General features: G+C 39.5%; 2 protein-coding genes and 1 long non-coding RNA gene across 5 annotated transcripts; 1 reads left to right on the forward strand and 2 right to left on the reverse strand.

Moving 5' to 3' along the window:
* Window positions 1-53: 53 nt before the first annotated feature.
* Window positions 54-11,494, forward strand: LOC148734562 (uncharacterized). 3 transcript variants are annotated; one of them, XR_015998542.1, is made up of 5 exons: window positions 54-371; window positions 4,935-5,097; window positions 6,779-7,317; window positions 10,604-10,813; window positions 11,363-11,494. It is a non-coding gene; the product is annotated as an uncharacterized LOC148734562 (long non-coding RNA). The 3 variants fall into 3 exon arrangements; XR_015998541.1 differs by lacking the exon at window positions 11,363-11,494 and having other exon boundaries at window positions 10,604-10,967; XR_015998543.1 differs by lacking the exons at window positions 6,779-7,317; window positions 11,363-11,494 and having other exon boundaries at window positions 10,604-10,967.
* Window positions 363-3,031, reverse strand: LOC111335239 (G protein-coupled receptor 161B-like). The gene has a single exon (XM_022941112.2). It carries the CDS (start codon window positions 2,590-2,592, stop codon window positions 1,612-1,614), a length of 981 nt encoding a protein of 326 aa, XP_022796847.1. The 5' UTR covers window positions 2,593-3,031; the 3' UTR covers window positions 363-1,611.
* Window positions 6,133-13,385, reverse strand: LOC111335238 (centrosomal protein of 76 kDa). Its single transcript, XM_022941110.2, has 10 exons — window positions 13,023-13,385; window positions 11,652-11,843; window positions 11,271-11,545; window positions 10,588-10,935; window positions 10,211-10,374; window positions 8,737-8,857; window positions 7,718-7,822; window positions 7,405-7,512; window positions 6,883-7,100; window positions 6,133-6,331 (listed from the first exon to the last, which is right to left on the reverse strand). The coding sequence occupies exons 1-10, from the start codon at window positions 13,306-13,308 to the stop codon at window positions 6,193-6,195; spliced, it is 1,956 nt and encodes a 651-aa protein (XP_022796845.2). The 5' UTR covers window positions 13,309-13,385; the 3' UTR covers window positions 6,133-6,192.
* Window positions 13,386-13,460: the final 75 nt, after the last annotated feature.

Below are 13,460 nucleotides of genomic sequence, written 5' to 3' on the forward strand. Positions count from 1 at the left end.
CTAATTTTGCTAGTGTCTAGGCCGACCGCGTCGTAACGAACTTTTGACTGCACAGGATTTGGCGGACGCGCATTCTAATGGCGTTGAAATGGCGGTCAATTTAACATTTTCGCTGGGCTGGTTGCTCGACAACCCAACTTTTGTGGGATTTGTTTCGGTGAAATTGAAGGGCAACTATTTGGCTTTCGTGCTGCCAAGTTTCGATTCAAGGGGAAGTATTTAAGTGTGTTTTTCGAGCGAGTTTGGCGAGCGTGTGTGAGACAAGGCTTTCCTACCTTCCCTTTTATTTTGTAGTGCTAGGACGTTAAGCTGAAACACAACAAAACGGCCTCAAATCGCGACAAGAACAGCACAGACTACTCTTTATGAAGGTAAGACTTTATTTATTTGATTATTTCACACAACTTTATATTTACGGAGCTCAAAAGCAAGTCCAACTAAACCTCTATAGTAATCCGCTGTGAAAGACCCTGTGGTTTTATCGGGACCAATCATCAGTAAAATAGGATCAAAGAAGAAGAAAAGCAGCCATTCATCAAGTAATGAAAGATAATAGTAGAGATGAAATGTTTGATTACTAAGTTTGCAGTCTTGTAAAGGTGATCACTAGAAATAATATTAAATTCTATAACTATTTTCTTGGATTACAACTTGGGTGATTCGCAGAACGTATCAGATCGTATTCAAGATGAAAATAATGCTTATAAATTTCAAGAAACATGTCTCAAGCAACTTTACCCCGATGATTTAAATAACAATGGGGCTCTTTTCATAGCTGGACATCTCAAAATTAATTACACTGTAAGTCAAATATTTGCAAAAGGCTTTTGGTCAGCCACCGTTGCTATCCAGTTTTACTGCAGCTTTGGATGTTTGAAAGCTAAAAAAAACTAACTTTGACACGGTTCTTTGTCTTTTATCCAAGCTCTTCATCGAAATTAGTGGGAGAATCTGAATTTCAATGACAATATCAAATAAAGGAAATAATCGACGAAAGAAACAGAATCGGAAAGCATGTCGTACTTGAATTTATTTCTACCATCCCGAAAGTCAAGAGGACAAAATGGTCAACTGGTGTTATTCCTAAAGAGAGCTCTTAACACTTGCAGCTTGCTAAAGAAATGCGTTTACTTCAAACTCATGCGGCCCTTCCCCTTCTTTTCAAGCTAACAAAGAAAATTAAAGTTTCATTCACAGCTACAGTCACCATTAAAGGTGTCTACAGTACTTCATTAATATTTAAAAATGGTTTTGTGCGCTTGAAGTCAACTTAGGTGATTTATTTAGAGTCAAGTTGGTTTAATGGCGTTTCAAATAAATTAAGGAGAAACTGAAACTACGATTAAAACAAGTTTCGATTTTCACTTCTCTTTAATGTACCACATATTCTTATTGATTAAAGGTTTTGAAGATCCCCTGACCAGTTGAAATAATCGCAGAGATTCACTGTCCTGCAGTCCTACTTTCACACTTTTCGTATTCATCTATTCTGCGTTTCAAACAACGCAATATCTTGAACTTTCGTCCACGAAACAATTTTTTTCCATTCTCATGTGTTTCCATTTGTAACTATCAAAATGTTTTGCCACGTCCCTTTTCGTGGTCTTTACTCTACTCTTCGTTTTCATCTACTCTTCTTTTAACACAACAGCATATTTGTCTAAGAAGCCTTTTAAAAGCTCTTCTGAAGTCCCTTCTCAAGAGGCTGTACGCTAAAGGATTGGCGGCTGTGCTAAACAAAGACAGCACAGTTGCAAATGTATCTGCCACAGCGGGAATAATTTCATGGTTCCATGCAACCGTTTTAATAAAGCGTGTTGCACTAAAAGGAGTCCACGAAATAATAAACAAAATTATAACCGCAGTTATTGTTCGGAAACCTTTAAATCTGTAACAGCTTCTCCAAGCTTGGCGCCGCGAATTTTTAGAATTCGTCATCTCTCTCGAAGTAATGGTGTTCACTCGTCTGTTTTGATGTCGCACTACGGAGATTATTCGAAAGTAGCAAAAGAGTATCACAGTCGATGGAATTATGATACACAGTGCAATTGTAAGAACGCTGTAAATTAAGACCCGTATTTTCCACTCATTGCCTGTACCGGTGAAGTTATAAGTGCACATAGATTCGTATTCTCCATATCTAAACCAACCCATGGCTGCGCAGGGGATTGTAAAAATAAAGGCCCACATCCAACTGAACGCAACGGCTGCATAAATTCTCCTCGGTGTTACCTTCCCCCTGTATTTAAGGGGATAGATTATGGCATAAAATCGATCCCAACTTATGAACGCTAAACTTTCAAGGCCAACGATTGCCAAGCTGTAGTAAACAAAAGCTGTTGCTTGACACCACGCATCACCATAGTTCCAATCCCCTTGAATCAGCGCCGCAGCACAAAATGGGATCACAAAGACCACAGTTAGAAGATCAGTCACGGCGAGGTTAAAAAGAAAGTAGTTCGAGTGTTGTTGGCGAAGATCTTTGTCGAAGTAAATCGCCAAACAGACAAGAAAGTTACCCACGAGACCACAAACGAACACGACCAATAAAATCCCGGCGAAAGAAAACGCCTCTTCTCTGGACAACAACATTTCGCATTAGGTTCAAGAAACTTTCCAGCGTTAGGAAACTCCTTCAAAAAGGCTTAATTTGGAAAGGTGTCCACGAAGAAATAGGCAACATCTCCCCTGTAGACATTTATTGCGACCTATCGGAAACGTCGTCATAAATAACAAATAAAATGTGTCAATAAATAATTACTTACGTTCCGTTCCGAGTTAATGAAAAAGAGTTTTTTATTTTCAGACATGAGTCGATGACGAGGACCAAATATTTGATGAGTGATTACAGACTCCTTTTTTGTTTTCAATCTGCAAAATATTATGCGAACAGAAACCTCCCAAAACTTATCAACGTCTTGCCCGAATCTCAGAAATACCCATCAAATATCTCCAATAGATAAAACTTTTTAGATAAGTATTTCGCACCTGCAGTTTAAAACAAACATGGAGCATAAAAGGCACCCGTACGAAATTAATTATTAAAACGTGAAAAGGAGGTTTTACAGAGTAGCAACTTTCAGTTTCCTAAATTCAATGTTTAGTCAATCGCGATTGCCCGAAAAGTATCTAAAACATCAAATTTTGTTCGTAAATCTTGGTAAATTTCTGACCTCGTTTTCTATCCAAATTCGAACGAAACGCCCATTTCTAATACAGTGAAATTCAAACTCCCACTTTATCGCCAAAACATAATCATAAAATGCTCGTCAAATTTTATTTTAAAAAAAGAGTACATATAACGCCTGACTTCTAGCCCCGGGCTTTCTGGATAAATTCATATGAAATTTTTCCTTCATAATCCCTGATAATTAGCACCATCGCGTATAGCATTTTGGTTGTTAAAGACTTTGTTGCGTGAGTGAAACTCGAATAACACATCAAAAGCCTACTGTCGAACAGTTACCACAAGTTCAGTGAAACAGTCTGTGTGCACTTTCATGGAAGGTAATAGAGAATGCTCTGAAAATAATTTGGGCGGTTAAAATAAAATTTATTAACGTTTTGGGTGGGGGGGGGGGGGGGAGAGAAGAGCTGATCCGATATACAAGGCCAATCTTTTTTAAAAATACATTAAACCAGCAGCAAATACTTATCACTCTTGCAAGTTTTTGTTTTTTATGGCTAAGAAGATCCCCACGGGCAAACAGACACTTTCTTAAAAGTTGTCAAACAAAGAGAAACCAAAAGAAAAAAAAGTTATAAAAGCACGAGCAATGAATACCACCGGCTTCATAAATCATAGAAATGAAGTATGGGATGACATTTCTCTTTCATTTGTATGAGCTATAAACATATTTAATATACAGTATTGAATATGCCCTTCGTCAGAGCGAAGAAGGGCTAACGTTCGAAACATCAGCTTCGAAACTCTTTACGGTAGCCAATTTACTTTATAAAACCAAGATTACCTTGTTACTTCCACCGACGCAGCATCACAGCTTCTTGAAAAAAACTCACTCCCTTTATATTTAATACACAATTACATGTCAAGCAAAGTTGGCGGCCTTTCAGACAGAATCTTACTCAAGTTTTCATGGCAAAAACAACTGAATTTGAAGTATAGTCACTCGTAATCAATAACGTGATTGATCTCGGAGTCTCCCAGAGGTGCCAGTTAGTCTTATTATGTCATATTGCCTAAATACAGTTCACCAGTAATACGCATGTGAGGAACTCATTACCAGCTTGAGGCGAAGTTCTGCTGACGTCATTGTCTCAATTTCACTTGTCATAAGTTAACAAAGCGACTTACGTCCAGTTGAGACGTCATGCTTCTTCCGGGACGAACTTAATTCCAATTAGGTTTGCCTACAGCACGGCAGAAGCACGACTCTAATTTAGACATCGGACTAGAGTTGTACGTACGCAATTCAGGATTTACTGAAACCAACTAACAATCCCGCCAAAATACATTGAACATAATTTTTTAATTTAGTTTCGCTCGGCAGAGGCACGATGTCCAAAGCGCTTTCGTGTCTTTCGTGGCAGAACTTGTCGGAATTAATTGCTTTGCCGAACTTAATTAAAAAGACGCCGTACTTCCACCGCGCTCTTATTGAACTTAATTGCCTGAATTAGGTTCGACACGACAGGAGCACGACGTCTCAACTAGGACTTTAATAGGGAATCATTCTTAGCACAGAGTGACACAGACTACTTTTCAGTTTTTGGGAAATTCAACTTCGTACTGCTTATAGATATTAGTCATTCTGGCTGTTATAGGTAATAATGAGCTCATATATTCTTAGATTTATTATTTTAGCCCCATAACATCGCTACGAACAAAAATAAATTATGAAATTTTTTGGAAGTGGTATATGTTTTATGGCTTTTGAAAGATTCAGAACTGACCTTCTTGCCATTTTTTTCAGGGAAAAAAACTGTTATAGAAATATGGAGAAACTTGTCAATTCAGGATTTACTGAAACCAACTAACAATCCCGCCACACTCTTCTCTTGCCGTCTCTCTGTCCACAAAGTTAGTTTCGGTGGACAGAAGACAAAGCAGAGGGAATAATAAACGACAAGTTAATGGTAAGGTTTTTGAGATAAAGAAACGTTCCGTAGCTGAGCAGTCAATAGGGAGTTTAAGCAAATCACTACGGCTGGCGCTGCTACGGCTACCGGAAGTAAAATTGTCCAGAAACGAGTCATTGCGCATGTCAGTGGTTCCCATCCAGCCGTAGCGGGAAATCCTTCTACGCGAGTGGGAAGGTTTCGGCGTAGTCTGTGGTACGTGAACTTATCTCGCTTCTTTCTTCGCTTTATACATTCTCCTGAGCAATTTTAACTATTGAAATACACTTAACATCTTTAAAAATAGCTTATCGGGAATATTTATCAAGCTTGCTGTCCCTTACCGAGTGAATCTGCCTTTATTTTTGCCGCCGGGTTTGTCGAAGGATCGAAGCAGTGTGCACATGGAGAACGCAGCGAACGCAAAGTGAAATGCGTGGGTAGAAAGTCTAACTTTTCCTTTTCAAACCTCAAAGACTACTTGAAATTCAAATAGCTGAAGCCAAGGAATGACGAGGGTTATGAGGGACCGTGTAGAAACTTTGCTTTGGTGTTTATAAGCTCCAAACTGGCAATTTTACTACACGTAAGCTCAAATATTTTAATTCATTCATTCACTGTGCACAGGATTGCTTACAATTTTTTTTCCAAACGTTGGAATCCCTCGTCCCTTTCAACGAAGTCATTTTGAGTTTTTAGACGTGCAATAAACTACCGCGAAGACGCTTAATTTATTGGTTTTACACTTCTCAGCCGTACTAGGTTTTTAGTTCGCGTTGCTTAAAGTTGAATTTTGGCGGGCTACGGCGACGTACTCTCCCCAAGCCTCGTCAACCACGATAGCCGTAGCAGCGCCAGCCGTAGTGATTTGCTTAAACTCCCTAATTTCTCTTCCTCTCCGATAAAAGGAATAAATGGTAAGACGAATTGCCCGCGAAACCAAGACTCGTTCATTTCCATGTCTAGTTGTGATATGAGCTCGCGTTCCACGCAGTCTAACCACGGCTGGCCCAGCCAGAGAATATTAATCTGAAGACTTGGGGTGGCTTAGAGTTAAATTGTGAGAGAGGACTAAGTGCTTTATTCAAAAAATAAATTACAATCTCATTTTATCTACAAAATTGATCGATATCTGACAGCGAACATGATCCATACTGCGCACGCGCCTTCAGGGTAGGTGAACACTCGGACCCGAACTGCCAATCTCACGTGATCACCGCGGCAGCAAATGATCTCCTCACATACCGGTGACCTGGGAAAGACATAATTTTTACCGCCTACTTTCAGTTGTTTCGAAACAGAATTTTAATCAGACTGAAGAAGTATACCACAAGGATACTTTTCGTGCCACAACGTTCACGAACGAACGGTTAAGTTAGGTTAGGATTTGAAGATTCTGAAAAACGTTTATGCGGGAGGCAAACAGCACGATATGAACTTTTGCCTACTGTCTTTCAGCCGTTTGCCCAACAAAGGGAAATCGTTTGCATTTGTTGTGTTCAACACGATGGTTTTTATTTAGGGACTTTTCAACATAAAGTAAACAACATCAGAGGCAAGTTTTTCCGTTTACATTTGTTAGCCACGTAGCACTTAATCTAGCCAAAGTAGAAGTTTAGCCATTCGAAACGTTCATATGAATGAGCTTAGGATTAAAAAAAAAAAAACATTCAAAAAATTTTTTTGCTGTTTTTCGCAGGTGGAAATTGAGATAAATTCCATTTCACTTGGTTTGTATTCCTGGAAAAAAACATATTTCTAGAGCCTTGCAAACAACCGAGTCATAAATTAAACGCGACTTACCTCAGGCATGTGGCAAATGCCCGCCTTGCGTTACGATGCACAAACTGGATGGGAAACCCTTTGAAAGTGTGACCGTCAGGAATTGCTCGTCTTATAGCTTGTTGAAATTCTTCATTCCCGGCGGAAACACCCGTGCTATGTTCCAATTCATAAGCAGCGAGAGCTGGAGTAAGAATGTAGCTTAACTCGTCATCCCATGTGGTGTTAAGGCCGAGATCCTAAAGCATTATGGGAAATTTACCAACGATCAGACTCATGCGTAGTTTCCATCACAGCCGATGTTTGAATGTCACACAACGCTCCCTGAACGCTTCTCTGGGGAGTGGGCGTGTGAAAGCATTACGTAACATCCCAAAGGACCACTGTGAAAGAAACTAGCTGGCGCGTCCCTTTTTCAAGTATATGGAGCGATCGATGCCGATTATAAATCGAACGGTGAGAAGAAGACTAGCATCCAAAATTAATCCAAAGCAAATTTCTTTAGTGATGATTGTAACATTTAAATCTGAAGCAAAATTTTACCCTTCTATGATCCGTTACTAGGCCCCTCAGCTCGTGTTCCATGTCATTGCTAACCAGGGCCGAGTCCACACCAGAAGGATACATGGGAGGGAAGACTGGGCCGCTGGGCTGTGATAAAAAAGAACAAAAACCCCTTAGTCCATCTTATATTTAAAGTCAATCATGGGATCCGGGTAAAACTTAAAAACGATAGTTTGTTACGCTAGACAAACGCCAGACGATTAAATGTATGCAAAAAGTAGCTAGGATAACTAACGACAGAGAAAACAGCAAATCGCGTATGGGGAAAAACGTAGACAATAAAATTCTGCACCAATATTTTAGGTCCACACACGGATCGTAAAGCCTCCTCGCTCATACTCTTCCACCGTGCTTCATTCTGAAGTTCAAATTGACAAACCTCAACAGAATCTGTTGGCTGAAAACAGATGTGCAGCGGTCAGTATTCAATATTACAACAAGAGATGCATTCTCCATTCTCAAATGAATATTTCAATAAATCTTAATTGGTAGCATTATATTCTCAACATATTCCTTTTTGAAAGAGTGGTTCGCAGCATTGAAGAAGTTCGCTCAAGGTCATCTCAGTCCTGTCAAGGGAACCAGTTCTCTATAAAGTGTCCAAATTTATTTCTTAAATTTTTAGATGACCCAAATTTTCCTTTCCTGTGTTGCAAATTCACAAAACATGTCGATACAGGAGTTGTAGGGCGCAAAAAAAAAAAAAAAAGATTTAATGCGCTGGTAACCTAAAAAAAAAAAAATTTCGCTCGTGAGGAGCAACTAAATCTAAATAATCACAACAGCCAATAAGAAGAAAGGTGAGTATGACAGCGTGCCAATAGAGCAATTTTCATTTGAATGACGAAAATAATCAGAGATTGCGTTGGTTTCGCTTCACTCCATTCTGTGATTGGTCCAGAAAACTCGCGCCACTTTCTCAACCAATCAGATGCAAAAATAAAAGCAATCTCATTAATCATGCCTTAGTCGCCCGCGTTTCCCAGTTTGGTTGTTTTTTTCTCTGACTTCTCATTGGCTCTTAAAGATACTTTCCTTTCTTCGGATTGGCCGCTGCGATTACTTTGGTTTTTGGTTTTAGGACACTCAATGGAAACGCGCTCTCAGAAGTCAAAGCAAAAACAAACAAAAAAAGGGGAGGGGGAAATGCGGAAAAACCTGGGTGACTATGTCGCTATTAATCATTTCTACTCTTCGCATCTGATGTGTTGAAAATTGGTCGTACGAGTTTTCAGGACCAAAATGACAAAATGAACGACAAAAGCTCTAAAGGGAGACGAGTAACTCTCAGGTTGTGATTTGATTTCTAACCTGACTGTTGGCGTAAAAGGTCCGATGATTAAACACACAGCCTACGGTTCTGTATGGGTGATCAGGGCGGGACTGCTTGAGAGCTGGGGGGTCATCAGGGTTTACTGGGCGGTGAGCGTACCTTTCGAATAAAATGCCAAATAATGAATTCACGTAAAATGGTAGGTTTAACCAAAATCAGAGCCATGACAACTTGAACCCTCGCTACCACAGACCTTGCACAAACTTACTTCCGAGCACATTTACTTCAATATTTGACCCTCAATAACTCGCACCCCCGATAAATCGGACCTTGCGCTGACACGAACAAAACTCGATTTCCCCTGGATTTCTGTCAAAAATTAAGTAATTACCTTATCCTTCCAGGTCATCCACTACATAGGTTTACCCTTGATAACGCAAACCATGTTTTCAATACCTTAGGTGTCAAAACAAACTTCAGTATTTACTTCTCATTAACCGAGCGGGAGGTCTGTATGGGAGAATCTTGACCTCGGTCGCCAGTACTGACCGAACGCAGTGAGGTCTGTATCAGCGACCGAGGTCAAGATTCTCCCATACAGACCGACCTAGCTCGGTTAATAAGATGTTTATGATATGGCTGTGTCTTGTATGCCAATTTTTTATATTCTTTGTACCTTTTTTTTTGTAGACCGGTCTAGATGCCGGTCTAGCGGGAAAATCTAGACTATTTTCAATATTGATTTCAGCCAATCAAATTCGTGAATTCGGTAGTTCCCAGTCCCTGTGAGACAGCCATATAATATGTAGTATTGAACCGTAGTATAGTATAGAAGATGAATTTAACAGTGCATTCCATTTCAATACAGCTTTGCTCCTTTAAAATTCCATCTTCAAACTGAATCGTTCAATTTACAATCGACAACTCTAAAATTCCATCAATTTGATTAAAATGTATACCACTTTTTCCTTATTTTAGGTAACTTGTCCTTAAACGCGATAAATCGAACCTGCTTCAATTCCCTCTAAAGTTCAAGTAATCTGGAGTTGACTTTATCATAAAGTTTAGTTTAGTTTAGTTTAATTCATTCGCCACGGCAATGGCAGGAGAAAGGAACAGAACTTTCGTCCCAATTGACACCTAACCCCTTTGCACCCACCATCCCCCCCCAGAAAGGACATCCATCACACAGTAATCTCGTGCGTGGGAAATTAATGTCTCCTACCCCCAACCCTGCAGGAGACGGGACCTCCATTTATTCGTCCCTATCTGAGAAGACTAGAATATCTAACCATTTCTTAATGTTATAGAAAGGTAGCAAATTCCTCTCAATTATTTTAAGACCTTGAGTGTTGGTCGGGCCGGAGCTCGAACCCTCGACCTCCCGCACAACAGTCCAGCACACTATCCATTGGACTAACTGGGCGGCGGTAAAGAGACAGTTTGCTGGCACCTCCTGTCACAAACATAGAACTAGATAAATACATTCTTAATATTCAGATAAAACGATACCTGTGAGCTGTCAAACTCTCCCAAAAGTTGACTTCCCCCTCAGGGCTGATTGTCATCACCCAGGTATGGGCAGCACCTTTTGCCTTGGTGCCAACACAAACATATGCATTGAGACCAAAACCCAGAAGAAGACTGCACAATAGGACTGCATGATCCTCACAATCCTTTAAGTAGTGATATAATGAAAGCAAACATTACAGCAAAACACATTCTTTCTGACAACAATAAAATCAAAACAAACCAAAACAAAGCAGATAAACAAATTATGATTGAAACACTTCTGGTATTTTTTGTCGATAATTAGCAGCATTTTTCTTATTCCTAAATCTGTTCATTAGAATTCCAGTTCTTGTCACTTTTCCTCAACAATTACTTACCCCTTTTCCTTTGCAGAGAAATGCATGCAAACTGCTCCACATCTCTGCCCTTCCAACACCAACAGATGGCGCATGTTCATACCCTAATAGACTGACAAATCTTGCAGCATGCCGGGGGCTATCAAGTAATCTCCCAGCACGGAGAGGACACACAAATAAGCAGACAGGACGATTGGTGCCACACTCATCTTGAGCAAAAATCTTCACAAGTCTGTTGCTATGAGAGGCACGTATCTGGAGAAATTCCCTCCACCACTGTTTTGCATATACCAAGAAGAGTCGCTCTCTTTCTGCTATTCTGGAGTGTTCCAAGTTTTCTTGTGCTGTGATTACTTCTTTTGTTAAGATCTGAAATTTTGAAACAAAATATTTTTTTTAAAGGTGGTAGTATGTTTTATGGAGACAAAATAATCCTAGCAGCTATTAACCTGTTATTAGAGAATTTGGAGACAAAGAAGTCTGAAAAATTAAACAGGCTTTAATGGCTGCACCGTGCCTCTTAGATCCTACCAGCTATGCTACCAAGCCTCATGATTTTGAGGGAGACAAATTTTGGAGGGTTCTTTTTCCTGTTAAATAATATCCCCACAAGTAACTAAAATAAATCACATTTTGACTTGCTGATGATATACAATTAAAAGAAATGAAAACATCTGTTCATGCACATACAAGTATAACCTCACCTGACTCAACCTTGGAATTATTTCAAACTTAATCTCTACTATTCCCATTGGCACTTTCGCTTCAGCGCCTACACCATTTATTTCCACAGCAGATGTCAATCTTCCATTTGCTGCAGACAGAATGTCCCTCCAGGGAAGGAAATGTGAACCAATAAGTGTTGTGTCACCTGAAGGATCTGTTTTAATAAGGACTAGATGAATGTAATCTGAGATTGATAGAAGAGTTGCTGCATCAGCCATTTTGCCACCATCCTTCTGCAGTTCCAGCAAGAATCCTATGGAAGACAGACTGTGTAAATAACTGAGGGAGCCCATAGTAGCCAAAAGGATTGGGTTTTGAAAGGACCTACAATAGATTAAATCAAAAGGAAAATTTAATACCTTCATTTATGTCTGGTTCACAGGCACAAGGAACAGGTCTTGACCTGAATCGCTGTCCTTTAAAATGAACATGCAAGGTAAATGTGGATGTGACTTTTCCTGGCAGTGGTTCAGGGTCCTGCAGATGTTCCAAAAATGCTTTGCCTCCAAGCACTTGTAGGTATAGATAACGTTTAGTGGGATCCACACCAACTACAAAACACACAAAATGTCAGCAACAACAATAAGCAATGCCTAATTGTTGATTATCAGAGTTGATTATCAGAGTGATGGTTGTCTGGAGAAGAAGACAGTGTTGTTAGATGTAGTGATTCACATTTTGAATTCCTTAGTTGGAGTCTTCATTAGAATCAGAGCTAAAAGTTGTTTGTCAGTTGTGCATTATATGTCTGATTTGTGTAAACTGATTAGCCAGTTTTCTCATGATGTTATTCCCTGAAAGACTGAAGTACTGTACATCAATGATCAAACAATGAAATCGAGTTGCTCTTTTCTGCTCGACTGGACAATCAGAATTCACAACCACACTCACAACACTCATTTGAAAAACAACTCTTCCTTTGATTCCGATGATGACTTCTGCTGAGGTTGTCAAAACATCAGTCTCCTCGACTAATAGTCCTTATCGTGGCCCAGTTCTTCAAAGGCTGATTAGTGTGATCCCAGGGTTAATTTTTAACCCTGATTTCACTATTTCTTTATTTAAAAAGCATTTTTGGATAATTTTCTCTTTTCTTCTCAGAACATCTAATCATCAAATTGTAGTAAAAAAAAATCATATTGAATTTTAAAACTTTCAGATCTAAAATCAGATTTTGCACTCACCCTGGGTTTTCTTAACCCACTTTTCAACAACTCGATCCAGGAATATTACTCTTACCAGGACGATCTGACTATACAATCAAATGTTACTTCCTGGATTCAAACCATTTACTGAACAGACAATGCCTTAGTGTGTGCTAAAACTATAATCACTAGTAATAAAGATGCTAAAAGTAGGGAAATGAATGATAAGCTTTCAGTTCTAATATAATAATAAAAGGGTGTAAAACAAATACTTTCGTTTGTAATTTCATAAATTTGACCAATCTAACGCGTTTGTTTCCCTCGTGTGGTACCTCCAACTGGAGAGTTCAGCCACTTTAAATATCATTATAATTGATACAAGTTAGTTATATTTTGTAAGGAAACACACATGTAAAACGTTCTAAATGGAGTTTGATTCATTCAAAGATGTACATAAATGTACATGTATATACGCGTGTTGCCATCGCGTTTAACAGAGTCCGAAAACAGTTGTTTGTTTACAATCATTTTGCATCTTTTACACTTTATTATAACACTTGGCTACCTAGAGTAAAATGTTAATACCCCTTGTCGGGACTTCGTCCGAGGCATCTACCCTCCTTTTATCCTTTAGTCGTCTCGGATCTCTTTCAAGACCCTCGAATTTTAGCGTATTCATCACATCATCAACGATGCCTCGTTCTTTCAACGCATTCAAAAGCCCTGCTTCATCGATTCCTGAGCTTTCAGCATCCTCTCCTCGGAACGATTCATCCACACAGTCTCTGATCCTAGAATGCACGTTCATTTGAGATACCTGACTGTGAATAATCTGTTTGAGTTCATGAACTTTTTCTGAAGGAAGAGCCATTTTCGCCAAATTTCACTGCAAACTATGCCGTTCAAATGTGGCGCGAGACTTCCGGAAACGGAACTGCGCAAACTCTGCAGCGCTTATGTTGTTGTTCTTATCCGCTGTGTGGATGTATCGCGTCTGATGATTCAGCGCATGTCAACATTACA

The sequence above is a fragment of the Stylophora pistillata genome, chromosome 3 (genome assembly GCF_964205215.1).
Source record: "Stylophora pistillata chromosome 3, jaStyPist1.2, whole genome shotgun sequence".
Classification (NCBI taxonomy): Eukaryota; Metazoa; Cnidaria; class Anthozoa; order Scleractinia; family Pocilloporidae; genus Stylophora; species Stylophora pistillata.